Source organism: Thecamonas trahens (assembly GCF_000142905.1).
Source record: "Thecamonas trahens ATCC 50062 unplaced genomic scaffold supercont1.4, whole genome shotgun sequence".
Taxonomy (NCBI): Eukaryota; order Apusomonadida; family Apusomonadidae; genus Thecamonas; species Thecamonas trahens.
The window spans coordinates 49,900-63,421 of NW_013657676.1; the positions used below are offsets into that span (position 1 = coordinate 49,900).

Consider the following 13,522-nt stretch of genomic DNA (forward strand, 5'->3'; position numbering starts at 1 on the left):
TCTCCCCTACCCCCCCTACCCGTCCTCGATCCCCCCCCCCCCCCTCCCTTCTCCCCTCTCCCCCTGTCCCCCACTGACCTGACCTGCCCTCACCCCACCGTCAGCCAACCGCCCCCCCTCCCCCCTCCCCGGCCCGCCCTCCCCCCGCCTCCCCCCCCCCCCCCGCACCTCACCTCACCCATCCCAATGTCAGCCTCTCCCCTTCCGCGGATCCTGCACTTTAACGACGTGTACCACGTCCTCCCCCGGGAAAAGGAACCCATGGGAGGAGCAGCTCGGTTTGCCTCTGCCCTTGCAAGCGAGCCAGAGGCTCTTGTTCTGTTTTCAGGTGATGCTTTTGCACCTTCGATTGATTCAACCATTACCAAGGGTGCCCACATGCCGGCCATTCTCAACCAGTTTAACATTGCTGCTGCTTGCTATGGCAATCATGACTTTGATTTCGGGACAGAGCGCCTGGCTACCTTGCTCTCGCGGACAAACTTTCCTTGGATCTGCTCAAATGTCGATTCTCCCGATGACGGCGAGCCGCTGCTCGGCGCTCATCGCTACCTGGTCATCGAGTGGGCCGGCATCAAGGTCGGGCTGCTTGGCCTGGTCGAAATCGAGTGGCTCGACACCCTTGCCACCCTTGATAACGACGACGTGGTGTACAGCGACTTTGTGGAGAAGGCTACCGAGCTCGTTTCGCGTCTTCGCAACGACGAGGGCGTCGATCTTGTCATTGCGCTCACCCACATGCGCGAGAACAACGACGAGCGCCTCGCCCGCGAGTGCGCAGGCATCGACCTCATTCTTGGCGGGCACGACCACTTTTTCAAGACTTCCGAGGTCGCCGCCGCCGACGGCTCGGGGTGGACCACCCGAATCTGCAAGTCCGGCACCGACTTTCGCGATCTCGCCGGCATCACCCTCGACATGGGGCTCGCCGGCAAGCCAGGCTTTGCCACCGTCGAGCACATCGCTATCACCGGCGAGCTCGACGAGCACCCCGACGTCGCCCCGCTTGTTGCCGCCGTCGGCGACATGCTCGGCGAGACGCTCGACAAGGTGGTCGGCACGTCTCTTGTCGAGCTCGACGCCCGCGCCGCCCACGTCCGCACCGGCGAGACGAACCTCGGCAATCTCGTCACCGACATTGTGCGGATTGCCCAGGACTCGGACATCTGCATCCTCAACTCGGGCACGCTCCGCTCCGACGACACCTACGGGCCGGGCGAGATCAGGGTCCGCGACATCACAGCCATTCTGCCCATGGAGGACATGATGGTTGTCCTCGAGCTCACTGGCGCCCAGATCCGCGCCGCCCTTGAGAATGGCGTCTCCAAGTACCCGACCCACGAGGGCCGCTTCCCGCAAGTCTCGGGCATCCTCTTTGTCTTTGATCCCGACGCCGTGCCAGGCGCCCGCATCGTCTCGGTCGACGTCGTCGCCGCCGACGGCTCCACCACCCCGCTAGACAGCGATGCCTCCTACCGCGTCTCTACCAAAGAGTACCTGGCCTCGGGCAAGGACGGTTTCACCATGTTTGCCGATGCCAAGGTTCTCGTCGACGGTGAGTGCGGCGTCATGCTCCCTACCGCCCTCCGCAACCACTTTATCATGCTCAACACCCTTGCCGCTCTCCGCAACGCAGAGACATGCTTCCACAAGGCGGTGCGCTTCTTCCACGGCAACCTCGAGAGGGCCCACTCCGAGGAGGCGACCAAGTCTAGCGACGAGAAAGCGCGCCGCAAGTCGTTTTGGGACCGCGAGTTTGCCGTCAACACCCGCGTCGAGGGCCGCATCCGGACCGTCGGCCAAGACATGCCCTCCCTCTCTTCACCGTAGTTGTTCCACCGTAGCCAACCGTAGCCTGCTCGACTCCATGTTTACGAGGATGACGAGAGATCGGCAAACACATCGCTGCTCGATGACGAGTCGGCACGGGCGCGGCCACGGCGGCGGCGGTCGCCGCCCGACTCGGACGACGAGTCGGAGAGGTTGGCAAAAACGTCCGAGGTCGACGATGATGAGCCGCCGCGGCGGCGACGGCCACGGCCGCGCCCGCGGCCGCCACCCGACGACGACGACGAGTCGTCCGACTCGGGATCGTTGTAGTCAAAGAGCGACGACGACTCGAGGATCGAGTCGGATGACGAGAGCGCGTCAAAGACGTTCTCCGACGACGAGCAAGCGTCCGAGGCAAAGACAGAGGTGGCGGCACGGCGACCGGCGTCCTCACCGCCAAACAGGCCGGACGAGTCGTCCGAGAGCGAGGCGTCGTCCGAATACGGCACGACGTCGTACGACTCGTCGTCGCCCGAGCCCGGGTCCGAGCCGCGAGTTGCCACCCGTGCCAGCAGGATCTTGAGCGCCTCCTTGAAAAACGCAATGTGCTCGCCGTTGCCGGTGTTAAGATGGCCGGTACCGTCGACGTCGACCGCGCGGAAGGCCTTGACCAGATCCGCCACCTTGAGGTACTCAAAGTCAGACGAGGTGGCAAAGAACTTGCGGAACTTGGAGATGACCCGCGCCTTGGGCACATACCCGATCCCGTGGTACCCGACGACGTCGTCGACAAAGTCAAAGGCGTGCGAGTCGGATGGGTAGAGGAGCCACCGCTCGACCGCCGTCGCGATCCGTCGCTTCTGGATCCGCACGTACCGCGCGTCCATGTCCTTCATGTTCTTGAGCTTGAGGTCGATGAGCTCGTGGTTCTCGCCCTTGTACCACGGCACAGGATCCGTGTCAAGCATCTCCTCCACCCCACCCACCGCCGCCCCGCGCCGTCGGTGGTGCCTGCCGTGCCGCCCGTGCTTGCCGCCGTGCGACGACCGTGACCGCCTGCTCCGCCGCCGCATCACCCGCTCACCGTACTCGTCGTACTCGCCGGCGTAGAAGCCATCGTCATACGCCGAGTACATCCCCAGCGCCGCGGGATCCATGTCCACCATCTCGTACTTGTGCGGCTTCGACTTGGCCTTGGTCTTGTGACTCCCTCTGACATACCGCCCGCTTCCAGGCGGCTGCGTCGACTTGCGCCGCCGCACCTTGGGCTTCAGCGCGTCCTCGCCCACGTCCACAAACCGGGTCACAGAGCTGGAGCTGCCACCCGATCCGGATCCCGACCCCGATCCCGAGCTCTTGCCCTTGTGACTCTTCCGCTTGCCCTTGCCCTTGCCCTTGCCCTTGCGACTCTTGCCCTTGCGGCTCTTGCCCTTGCCCTTGCCCTTGCCCTTGCGACTCTTGCCCTTGCCCTTTCCCTTGCGGCTGCCGTCAGCTTCTGTCTCCGATCCGTCTTCCGATGCGACCTTGCGGATCTTCTTCGTCTTCTTCTTGATCTTGGTCTTCTTTGTCTTTTCGACCACCTTCTTCTTCCCCTTCCCCTTCCCCTTCCCCTTGCTCTTGCTCTTGGCCGTCTCGAACACGTTCTTCACCTCGTCATCACTCTCGGACGACTTCTTCTTGCTCACCTTCCTCCGCTTCTTCCGCTTTCCCTCGCCACCAGCCATGATTCTTCTGCTCACTTATCATTCACCACCATCAACACTCTCTCGGTAAGCACCTTGTTTCGCCCCCCCCTCCCCCCCTCCCCCCCTCCCTCCCTCCTTCCTCGCCCACTTCCTCTTCTCCAGGTCGTCGTTCGGCCGAGCCGCAATGTCGTCATTTTTTCCCTTGCCTGCTTGACTTTGTCGAACTCGTCTTGACCTCCACACCCATAAACCCCAACTAAACCCACACGGTCGTGTTTGCGCTTCTCTGCTCTTCATTTACATATGCGTACCTCACAGTGGGAGAGTAGGGTAGCCCCGTTACACTTTGCTGAGTGACCAGCTGTTGCCGTCGCCCGTCGCCCGCCCGCCGTCGACCATTGCCTGAACCAACGGACGGCTCATGACGGCGAACAACGAACAGCGAACAACGAACAACGAACAACGAACAACGAACAACGAACAACGAACAACAAACAACGAACAACGAACAACGAACAACGAACCACGAACAACGAACAACGAACAGCTAACGACATAGTACGAAGCGACAAACGTGCAACAGCAACGATCATCAAACTACAGCCTTCCTTCATGCCACCTACCACCATCCTGCTACTGCTGTCCTGCCACTACCACACTCTACCACCGTACTATTGCCATCACCGTCAACCGTCGCTCTCGTCAGTTGACACTGGCTGCCATGCACCGAAACCAGAAAAAATGGAACAAAAACACCCTCCTTTTTCCCACCTCCGATCTTTCCTTCCTTCCCTCCGCCCCCCCCCCCCCCACCCCCCCGCTCCCCCCACCCCCCCTGCTCTCCTTCCCAACTTTCTCTCTTCCCATAATGTTTATCTCTATTTCATCGTTCCTCCTCCCTCTCCCCTACATCATCTCCGACCCCTCCCTCTTCCCTGCCTGGACAAAAAAACTGCTATGATCCACAAGGGACCCGCAAAACCCACGCCGAGCCGGCGCACTGCCCCCTCACACCGGTCTCCACATAGCTGTCTACTGCGTTCACCCGCGTCAAGATGAAGCTGACGAGTACTAGTGCTGTGTGTGTGACTCTTGTTGTCGTTGCCCTTGCCCTCGTTGTTGACGGCCGCAAGTCGTTCATTACCGGCAACACGCTCTCGGACCGATTCCTCGGCTATGACGAGGAGAAGGATGACTTTGCTGTGGAAGACTACGCTGCGTGGATTGTGGAGCGGGCGCTGATTGTGCTTCTCATTGGCCTCATCCATCTCTTCCTCATTCCGACCTTCCTCATTCTCCGTTGCTGCTGCTCGTGCTTTGGTGGTCGCGCCACCAAGTTCTCCAACTGGTCCACCGCTACGCTCGGCTGCCGCCATGGCTCGCCGCGTAAGCACTACTCGGTGAAGTGGGTCCGCGTCCTCATCTTCTTTGTCCTCGCCTGTGCCGTTGGCGTTGGCATCTTTACTGTCATCGGCCTTGCCGGCAACGGCACCTTCCAGAAGGGCGCCACCGAGACGACCGACGACATGGTTGTCGCCTCGGCTGACCTGCGCAACTCGGTTGTCCGCGTCCGCAACCGCATCGCCGGCGTCTCGGTCACCTCAGACAACGCCGCAGAGATGGATCCGGCCGTCACAGCTGGTAACGACATTGTCAAGCGCGGCAACGACATCGACGATGCTTTTGACACTATCAAGACCATCCTCAACATCTTTGTCTACATCTACTTTCTCATCCCCATGGTGCTCACCGTCGTCGCCGTCCTCTTTATGCTCTTCCGCATCACCAAGTGCCATGCCTTTATCTGCTTTGCCAACTGCAACTGGTTCGTGGTCTTCATCCTCGCCGCCGTCATGACCGCCTTTGTCGCCCTCAACCTCCTCCTCGACGATGCGTGCAAGGAGGTGACCTCGTTCCGCAGCGACTCGTCGTCGTCATCGCGCCGCCTCTTCAACGACGCCCTTAACTGCGCCAAGAACTCGTCCGATGGCTCCGGCCTTGGCGCGCTCACCAAGGTCGCCCGTGATGGTATCGCCGAGGCCCGTACCGCTGCCTGCCAGGCTGTCTCCTCGCTGTGCGGACAGGGCAACACAGACTGCTCTGCACAGCCAGCCACCTGCAACTCGGACAACGTCAACTCCTACCGCGCCTCCACCATCACCACTACCCGCACCGATGGCAACACGGGGCCCATCACCTTTGTCCAGTGCGCCTCGCTCTGCGCTATCTCGTCGGAGCAGCAGCTCGCCGACCGCTACAACGACACCACCGCCGACGCCGACATCCTCACCGTCATCATCGACGAGGACATCCAGCCCATTGTCCAGTGCAACTTTATTGACCGCATCGTCGTTGACATCGACGTCAACGTCTGCGAGACCGCCCACGCCGGCGTCCGCCTCATGATCGCTGCCGCCTTCTTCCTCGGCCTCCTCTACGACATGCTCTCCGTCTCGTACGTCATGGGCCAGAAGCGCTTCTCCTCCAATGCTCTCTCCAGCAGCGACAAGGCTGCCGCCCCGCCTTTGGCGCCGCCGCCGCCGGCGCCAACTACTCCAGCGCCTACTCGGACGACGAGGCCGCCCTCACCTCGCTCGACAACTCGTCTGACGCCACCTCGACTGGTTCGGCCACAGGCTCTGCCACCGGCTCGGCCACCGGCTCTGCCACTGGATCGACGTCGGCCTCGGCCTCGTACTCGTCGTAATTAACTTTACCTCGGCAGGACGTGCTGAACAGTTCCTGTGTCCTACCCGCTCCGCGCGATTTGTTCTCCCATCATTGAACTTGTCGCTGCGTGGAGTGTACCCCGATCCCCCTTTCTCTTGCACCTACTCGCTCTGTCCGACCTGATCCCGACTCTCTTCCTCACCACAGTCGCCATCACGACAACAGCCGCGAACTCAATGGCGATCGCGATCACGATCACGATCACGATCAACCCACCTCCCTCACCCACGCCCACCGCCACCTCTCCCTCCCCCCTACCTCCCCCACTTCCACTCAACACGCCATGGTACGGGCCTCCCCCCCCCCCTACCCACTGCTCCGCCCCCCCCCCTTCTCTCCACTAACCCCCCCCCTACCCCTCCCCCACCTTGCCACCCTCCCCCCCGCCCGCGCCGCCAACGGCCGTCCGTTGGCTGCAACCACAACCATGGAACGTTTGTCACGGAACAATAGTCTGGGCCCAACTGGGGCGCAGAGGGACTTGCGCTGGAACAGACACGACGGGAACGGATTGAAGCGAGGAGGGATGAAGCAAGGCGGCTGAGGCAACAGCAGGTAGCTCAGCTGGCCAGATCGCCTGGCTTGGCCGGAGGGTCGTCGGCGGCCGTGACCGCCGGATCGCCTGCTGCCTCGCGCCAGGCGCTCCTTGCTGCTCAGCTGGCGGCAGAGATGCGCTCGCCAGCAGCAGACTCGACAGAAACGCCTTCCGCCTATCTCCCACTGCAGGGCCGCGGCTCGGTCTCACCTGGACCCGGACCATCCGGCTCGGCCGGCCGTGGCGCTGGCGGCGGCTACACAGAGACGTACGCGCTGGCGGCGCCTGATCCGCCGCTCCGGAATCTGGCGCCGCTGAGCGAGCCGCCGAAGCGGAGCGCGAGCCCGGGCGCGTGGCTGAGCAGAGGCAACAACAGCAGAGGCAACAGCGCCGCGCCATCGATGCTTCCAGCGCGGCCGCATCCGGACACAGTGGCGCTCCAGCTGGAGCTTGAGAACCTCCGCGACGACATGCGGGTGGCAACGTCGGTCATGACCGACCTGCGGTCGCGGCTGGGCTCGATGGAGCTTGCTGCCCGCAACGACGCCGAGCTTCAGTCTGAGCTCCTGTCCAAGGTCTCGCAGCTCGAGCGCGACCGCGAGGTTCTCCGCTCCTCGCTGCAGCACCAGATGCAGCTGGACCAGTCGGAAATGTCCAAGCTGGCGACCGCAGTGGCACGGGTGGACGAGAACTCGGAGCGCAAGCGGCAGGAGGACTCGATCTCGATGTCACGGGTCCTGGACGAGGTCCGCACGCTCAAGTCTGCGCTGGTCCAAGTTCAGATGGACGCGTCGTCACAGTCGAACGAGCTGGCGAACGTGGTCCAGCGCCTTGCGCTCGATTCGAAGGACGGGCAGATGCAGTTGCTCTCGTTTGAGGAACGCGAGCGTCAGAACCACAGCGCCGCTGCGGCGTCGGCGGCCTCGCTCCGTGACAAGCTCTCGGAGCTCGAGGCTGTCACCTCGGCGCTGCAGATCGAGATCCAGGACACCCGGCGGCGGGCGGCGGCACAGAAGGACGCGCTTGTTCTCGCCATCGACGAGGTCAAGGGCCTTGTTAACTCCAAGGAGTCAACGCTGCAGAGCAAGATCCACGACGCGGTCAAGCACCTGTCGGCCATGGTCGAAAATGCCGATGCAGCGCGGGCGCAGGACGCGCAAGTCCTCCGGGCCGCGCAAGAGAGCGAGTCTAAGATGGCGCTCGACCGCGAGGCGTACAACAACACCACTATCTCCAACCGCTTTTCGCAGCTCGAGTCTGCGCTTCACGACGAGCAGGCGGCCCGGTCCAAGCTCGAGCAAGAGCTGTGGACTCACTTTGACACGCGCTGGCGAAAGATGGAGGACGCAAACCACCAGGCAAGCCTGCTCCGCGCCAACGAGGAAAAGATCTTCCGCGCCGAGTTTCTGGAGGGCCTGCAGACGCTGCGGGCGTCGGTGGCTGCGGTCGAGGAGGAGGCTCGCGCTCAGATTGAGGGCGTGGAGGCACTGGTCCGCGCCGAGACCAAGGCGCGACTGCAGTCGGATGCGTTGCACACCTCGCACTGGGAGAATGTCAAGGCGCTGGTGGGCAGCAGCCCGAAATGATGGAGGCGCTGGTTCGCAACGCCGAGTCGCGGACAGCATCGACCGTCGAGTCGCTCAAGCGCGCCATGAACGAGGAGACGCACCGAATCTCGGACGCCTATGCCAAGGCGCAGTCGCAGTTTGACCTCTCTATTGCTGGTGCGACCAAGCGGCTTGCGGCCGTCGAGAACAAGGTGACCGACGCCCTGGCTTCGCTCTCGTCCCAGATCGACACGGTCCGACGCGACTCGGTCTCGTCGGTGACCCAGTGGAAGGACTTTATGGAGGCGCAGCTGCTTGCGCTCGACGCCAAGGTCGCCCAGCTTGCGCCACAGTCGTCGCAAGCGACCAAGGCGCTCCGCATGGCCAAGATGGAGCTGGATGCGTCGATCAAGGCCGAGGGAGCGACCCGTGCCGAGGAGCTGGCCCGCCTCAAAAAGCAGATTGCGCGCAAGTCGGATGACACGCGACTCTCGTCGCTGCAGCAGAGCCAGACGGCAGCCATGGCCGAGGTCCAGAATCGGCTGGCCGATCTTGCCAACTCGCTCTCGACAACCGAGAGCAACGTCTTGCTCATCAAGAGTGAGTCGCTCTCCTACAAGCAGTCGCTCGACGAGCAGGCTCGCGTCACTGCCACTCTTCACTCGCAGTGGGAGGCTGCCAAGCTGGGTGAGGGGCGGTCGCAGCCGTACGACAACGTTCGGGCCGAGCGGGCACGATCCCGATCCCGATCCCGATCCCGATCCCGATCCCGATCCCGCTCCCGTTCGCGGTCTGCACCAAAGTCGCGGTCGCGGTCGCGGTCGCGGTCGCGGTCGCAGTCACGATCCCGGTCGCGGTCGCGGTCGCAGTCACGATCCCGGTCGCAGTCCCGGTCGCGGTCGCGGTCGGGATCGCGGTCCGACACCAATGCAAGGGTGCGGATCGACACGCGCAACCGTGACGAGCGGTCGCGGCGTGGCGGAGCTCGTGGTCGTGGCGGAACTCGTTCTCGTGGTCGTGGTCGTGGTCGTGGTCGTGGGTACGGACGTCAGACTCAGGCCGACGTCCGGGCGGAGCGCGAAATGCAGCGGGGTGATCACGAGCGCGAGGAGCGCGAGCTGCGCGCCCGCGAGGCACTCGAGCGTGACGAGCGCGAGCGTGAAGCTCGCCGTGCACGCGAGGAGCGTGAGCGCGAGGAGCGTGAAGAGCGTGAGCGTGAGGAGCGTGAGCGTGAGCGCCGCAGCTATGAGCGCGAGATCGAAGAACGAGATCGTGCCGCCCGCAGGCGCGATCAAGCTGAGCGCGAACGCATCGAACGCGAGCGCGCTGCTGTTTCCATCCAGGCTGCCTTCCGGGGCCACCGTGCTCGTCGCGAGGCCAACGCTCGTCGTCGCATTCACCGCGAGCAGCCTCCGGCCTATCCCCGGACCCACTCGCAGCCCCACTCTCGGTCGCGGTCCCACTCTCGGTCGCGGTCCCGCTCTCGGTCGCGGTCTCGCTCTCGGTCGCGGTCCCGCTCTCGGTCGCGGTCCCGCTCTCGGTCGCGGTCGCGGTCGCCAACCCACTCTCCGCAGCGTCCCAAGTCCCGGTCCCGCTCTCGGTCGCGGTCGCGGTCGCCAACCCACTCTCCACAGCGTCCCAAGTCCCGGTCCCGCTCGCTTTCGCGGTCACGGTCGCGGTCACGGTCGCGGTCCCGCTCGCCGTTGCACCAAAAATCGCAGTCTCGCTCGCGGTCTCACTCGCGGTCTCACTCGCGGTCTCGCTCACGGTCCCAATCACGGTCTCACTCTCCCACGCACCCAAAGTCGCGGTCCCGCTCGCACTCGCGGTCCCGATCCCGGTCCCGCTCGGGCTCGGGCTCGCGTTCGGGTTCGCGCTCTCCCCCCCTCGCCGCCGCGCGCACCCGTGGCGCCGCCCGGAGCCGGGGTCGGGGACGCGGACGCACTCGCGGCCGCGGTCGAGGCCGGGGACGTGGGCGTGGGCGTGCCTCACCAACCGCCGGCGGACATGCCCAGGCAGACATCGAAGGCGACACCAACGGCGATGGCGTGCTCTCGCCTGCCGAGGAGCGCGCCGCCCGCCGTGCCCGGATCAAGGAGCGCCGCGAAGCTCGCCTTGCCGCCCGATCGCAGGAAAGCATCAACCGCTCGGCGTCTCCTCCTCGGTCCCGATCCCGGTCCCGATCCCGGTCCCGATCCCGCTCGCGCTCGCACTCGCGCTCGCGCTCCCACTCGCGCTCCCGATCCCGGTCGGACTCCCGATCCCGGTCAGGCTCCCGATCCCGGTCAGGCTCCCACTCATCCGCTGGACCGCGCTCCCGTGTCCGCGCCCGGACTCGCGGGCGTGGTCGTGGTGGCGCGCGGGCTCGTGGACGTGTCCGCGGACGTGGTCGCGTGCGCGGCTCTGGCCGCGGGCGGACCCGGGTCTATTGAGCAGCATCGCCTGAAAACTAGGATAAAACAAGTTGGCTATGTACTGGTGTGCCGTTCATTTTGTGGCGTACGTAGTCCGTTGGTGGTTAGGCGGTGTGCTCCACGCACGGCAGCGAGAGGATCTTGTCGGCTAGCGCCTGCGTGGCCTCATCGAGCGGGTTGAAGCCACGCGCGCGGCGCGAGAGGACTGCACAGTCGTGAGCCCACGCATCGCGGTCCTCAACTGAGCCGCAGTGGATGTCGATGGTCTTCTTCTTGACCAGATTGATGATGCGGAATTGCTCCGGCGAAAGGTCCGGTGCCGCCGAGGCGTCGACGACCACCATCTTGGCAGCCGGGATCATGCCCTTGAACGCCACAGAGTTGACCTTTTTGGACTCGCCGTACACGAGCATATCCGAGAAGAGGAAGAAGACACGGGCCTGCATCTTGCCCTTGGACACCTTGTTCATCGAGCCCTCGCGTACAAAGATGCGGTCGCGCGAGGCGAGCGACTTTTTGCAGTCGCACTTGGAGAGCGAGCCCTGAATGGCGAGCACCTTGCGCATGTTCTCCTTTCTCTCCTCACCCTCGATCTGGAGCTTGGCGAGCGTCGGGTCGAGCTCGCCGCTCGCCGCCGGCGCCGACGGGCCGGCGCCGTCGGCGCTGCTGCTGGAGGTCGGCGCCGCCGCCGTTGATGCGCCCGACGTTGCGCTTACGATTTGGGGGCGAACGCCCGCGGCCCGGCTCGCCTCGAGCTCGTCGAGGATGGGGAACATGCGGGCGAGGGCTGCAGCGTGGTCCGCCGGCGCCGCGCCGGAAGCGTACTCCTCGAGCTCGGCCCGCGACTGCACAAAGTGGGCGACGAGTGCCGCCCGCTCGCGCGGCGCGTCGATAAACAGGCTGTCGTGCGCGTGAAAGTCCTCGCCAACCGTCGAGGCCTGGGTGAGGAAAGTCTTCATCCGCGGAATGTTAGCCTGGATAAACTCGTTCATCGGCGCCATGTACGGTTCCTTGGGCCCAAACTCGGCGAGGTTCGCCAGGTTCTGCACCGTCTTGGAAATGAGGGTCAGCGTCCGCGACGTCGACGCGTCCGGGTGGTCTTTGGCGAGCTCAAAGAGCTTCGGTCCCAGAATTGCTGCACAGAAGAGCCGGAGGAAGAGAAAGCCCGAGACTGCAGTGTACGGCGCCACCGCATCGTCCGGGAACCTCGCCACCACGGCCTCGCGCATCGACTCGAAAACAACCTGCAGCGTCGTCGGCAGTGCGTCGATCGACCGAAAGATCTCGTCGACTGCCGTGGCTGCGTACGTCTTGAGCCGGGCCCAGTTGCCCTCGAGCTCAGCTTCGCTCTCGAGCCGGGTTGGGTCGACCTCGGCCGACTCGGACGATGAGTAGATCGACTGAATGAGGGTACCGAGCGTGGCGTGAAGGTAAGGCAGCGCCACCATCTGCATGTACAGGTCCAGCGCCTTGGTTGCAATCGAGTTGCCACGGAAGAGGACCGTCGCCTGCGGCGTGCTCTCGATTTCCGCAACAGTCAGCGCTTGCAGCAGCTCGACCGTCTCGTCGTAGCCCTCGCCCTCGTACAACCGGATGAGGTGGTAGGCCACGTCATGCCGCTCCTTGGTCACCGCCGCCAGCGCCTGCAGCGCCGCCAGCTCGTGCCCGCGCAGCTCTTTGGTGAAGAGCGCATAGTGCTCGAGCGGCAGGATCTCCTCTTCCTTGTAGTGGAGCTTGAGCCGAATCGAGCCAAGTGCTGCCGAGCCCATGGCTGCCGCGTCGTCGTCGTCGCCGTCGCCGTCGACGGCCGAGGACGAGACATGCGATGTGAGAGTGAACCACTCGTCGTAGGTGTAGCCCGGCTCGAGCTCGTCAAGGAAGAGCGTGACCACGCCCATAAAGTCGTTCTGCGACATCTTGTCGTGGTCCCAAACCGAGACAATGACCTGCTTTGACGCCTCCATGTCCTCAACCGAGAACTCGATGGCCAGCTCCTCGTCAAAAATCGGGTCGAGCGTCTTGGCCTGCACGCCCGTCTTCACCTTCTTTCCGGCGAACTTGAGCTTGACGTACGGGTCCGACAGCCCGTTGGCGTCCTTGGCCGCCAGCCCGGCCCAGCCACCACCTCGATGGAGATCTTGCCGGGTATCGGGTCGTCCGGCTCCTGATATGTGACTCGCAGATGGAGCTCGCCCGAGACAAATGGCTGGTTGGACGCCGACGGGTCGTCGAGCGGGTACCACTGCTCGTGGACACGCTCGTGCGCCACCGAAGCCAACGGGATCTTGACCTGTCCGATGATCTCATCCTTGCCCTTGTCCTCATCCCAGACCTGAACTGTCAGCTCGCTCGAGCCAGGCGCCACCTCCAGATCATACTCTTCACCGTAGAACGGGTTCAACTCCTTGTACACCGTCTTGGTCCGCACGTTACGCCCGGCACCAATGCCCGAGACCACCACATACGGATCCGACGACCGAGTCACTACACCCACACCACCCACACCACCCACACGTGAGCACCATACTCCCTCCTCACACACACCTCTTGTTGCATCTGTGTACTTTGTAGTTGTAGCCGTAGTTGCTGTTGCCTCTACCACGTCATGCCCGCACACCACTGACGACGTTGCGGGGCAAAGAACAGCACGATCGTTGCAGGCAACCAGCACGCACCCCCTCCCCCCCCCTCTCCCCCCTCCTCTCCTCTTCTTCCCTTCCTCGCCCACGTACGCCTGTCTGCAATCTTCAGCTCCTTGCATTCACACACGCGAAGATACAGCGAGTGCTCCACCTGCAGCTCAACAGCCATGGTATACAATCAATGATGTGGAGTGTTGAC

The 13,522-nt window shown here is 63.8% G+C and overlaps 5 protein-coding genes across 5 annotated transcripts; 4 read left to right on the forward strand and 1 right to left on the reverse strand.

Moving 5' to 3' along the window:
* The first annotated feature begins 168 nt into the window (after positions 1-168).
* AMSG_00888 (uncharacterized protein) lies at positions 169-1,913 on the forward strand. The gene has a single exon (XM_013906613.1). The coding sequence runs from the start codon at positions 187-189 to the stop codon at positions 1,828-1,830; it is 1,644 nt and encodes a 547-aa protein (XP_013762067.1). The 5' UTR covers positions 169-186; the 3' UTR covers positions 1,831-1,913.
* Positions 1,914-2,050: 137 nt separating this feature from the next.
* AMSG_11631 (uncharacterized protein) lies at positions 2,051-2,848 on the forward strand. Its single transcript, XM_013906873.1, has one exon. The coding sequence runs from the start codon at positions 2,400-2,402 to the stop codon at positions 2,820-2,822; it is 423 nt and encodes a 140-aa protein (XP_013762327.1). The 5' UTR covers positions 2,051-2,399; the 3' UTR covers positions 2,823-2,848.
* A 1,662-nt stretch (positions 2,849-4,510) lies between these two features.
* On the forward strand, positions 4,511-6,232 carry AMSG_00890 (uncharacterized protein; the record flags this gene model as incomplete). The annotated part of the gene is made up of 2 exons (XM_013906614.1): positions 4,511-5,914; positions 5,956-6,232. 2 exons carry the CDS (start codon positions 4,511-4,513, stop codon positions 6,160-6,162), a joined length of 1,611 nt encoding a protein of 536 aa, XP_013762068.1. The 3' UTR covers positions 6,163-6,232.
* A 597-nt stretch (positions 6,233-6,829) lies between these two features.
* On the forward strand, positions 6,830-9,102 carry AMSG_00891 (uncharacterized protein). Its single transcript, XM_013906615.1, has one exon. It carries the CDS (start codon positions 6,855-6,857, stop codon positions 8,304-8,306), a length of 1,452 nt encoding a protein of 483 aa, XP_013762069.1. The 5' UTR covers positions 6,830-6,854; the 3' UTR covers positions 8,307-9,102.
* A 1,683-nt stretch (positions 9,103-10,785) lies between these two features.
* On the reverse strand, positions 10,786-13,507 carry AMSG_00892 (Ras GTPase-activating protein 3; the record flags this gene model as incomplete). Its single annotated transcript, XM_013906616.1, has 2 exons — positions 13,414-13,507; positions 10,786-13,165 (listed from the first exon to the last, which is right to left on the reverse strand). The coding sequence occupies exon 2, from the start codon at positions 12,643-12,645 to the stop codon at positions 10,786-10,788; it is 1,860 nt and encodes a 619-aa protein (XP_013762070.1). The 5' UTR covers positions 12,646-13,165; positions 13,414-13,507.
* Positions 13,508-13,522: the final 15 nt, after the last annotated feature.

What these genes read in the sequence shown, in the direction of transcription:
- AMSG_00888 (XM_013906613.1), top strand. Translation starts at nt 187, where the DNA reads ATGTCAGCCTCTCCCCTTCCGCGGATCCTGCACTTTAACGACGTGTAC.
- AMSG_11631 (XM_013906873.1), top strand. Translation starts at nt 2,400, where the DNA reads ATGGCCGGTACCGTCGACGTCGACCGCGCGGAAGGCCTTGACCAGATC.
- AMSG_00891 (XM_013906615.1), top strand. Translation starts at nt 6,855, where the DNA reads ATGCGCTCGCCAGCAGCAGACTCGACAGAAACGCCTTCCGCCTATCTC.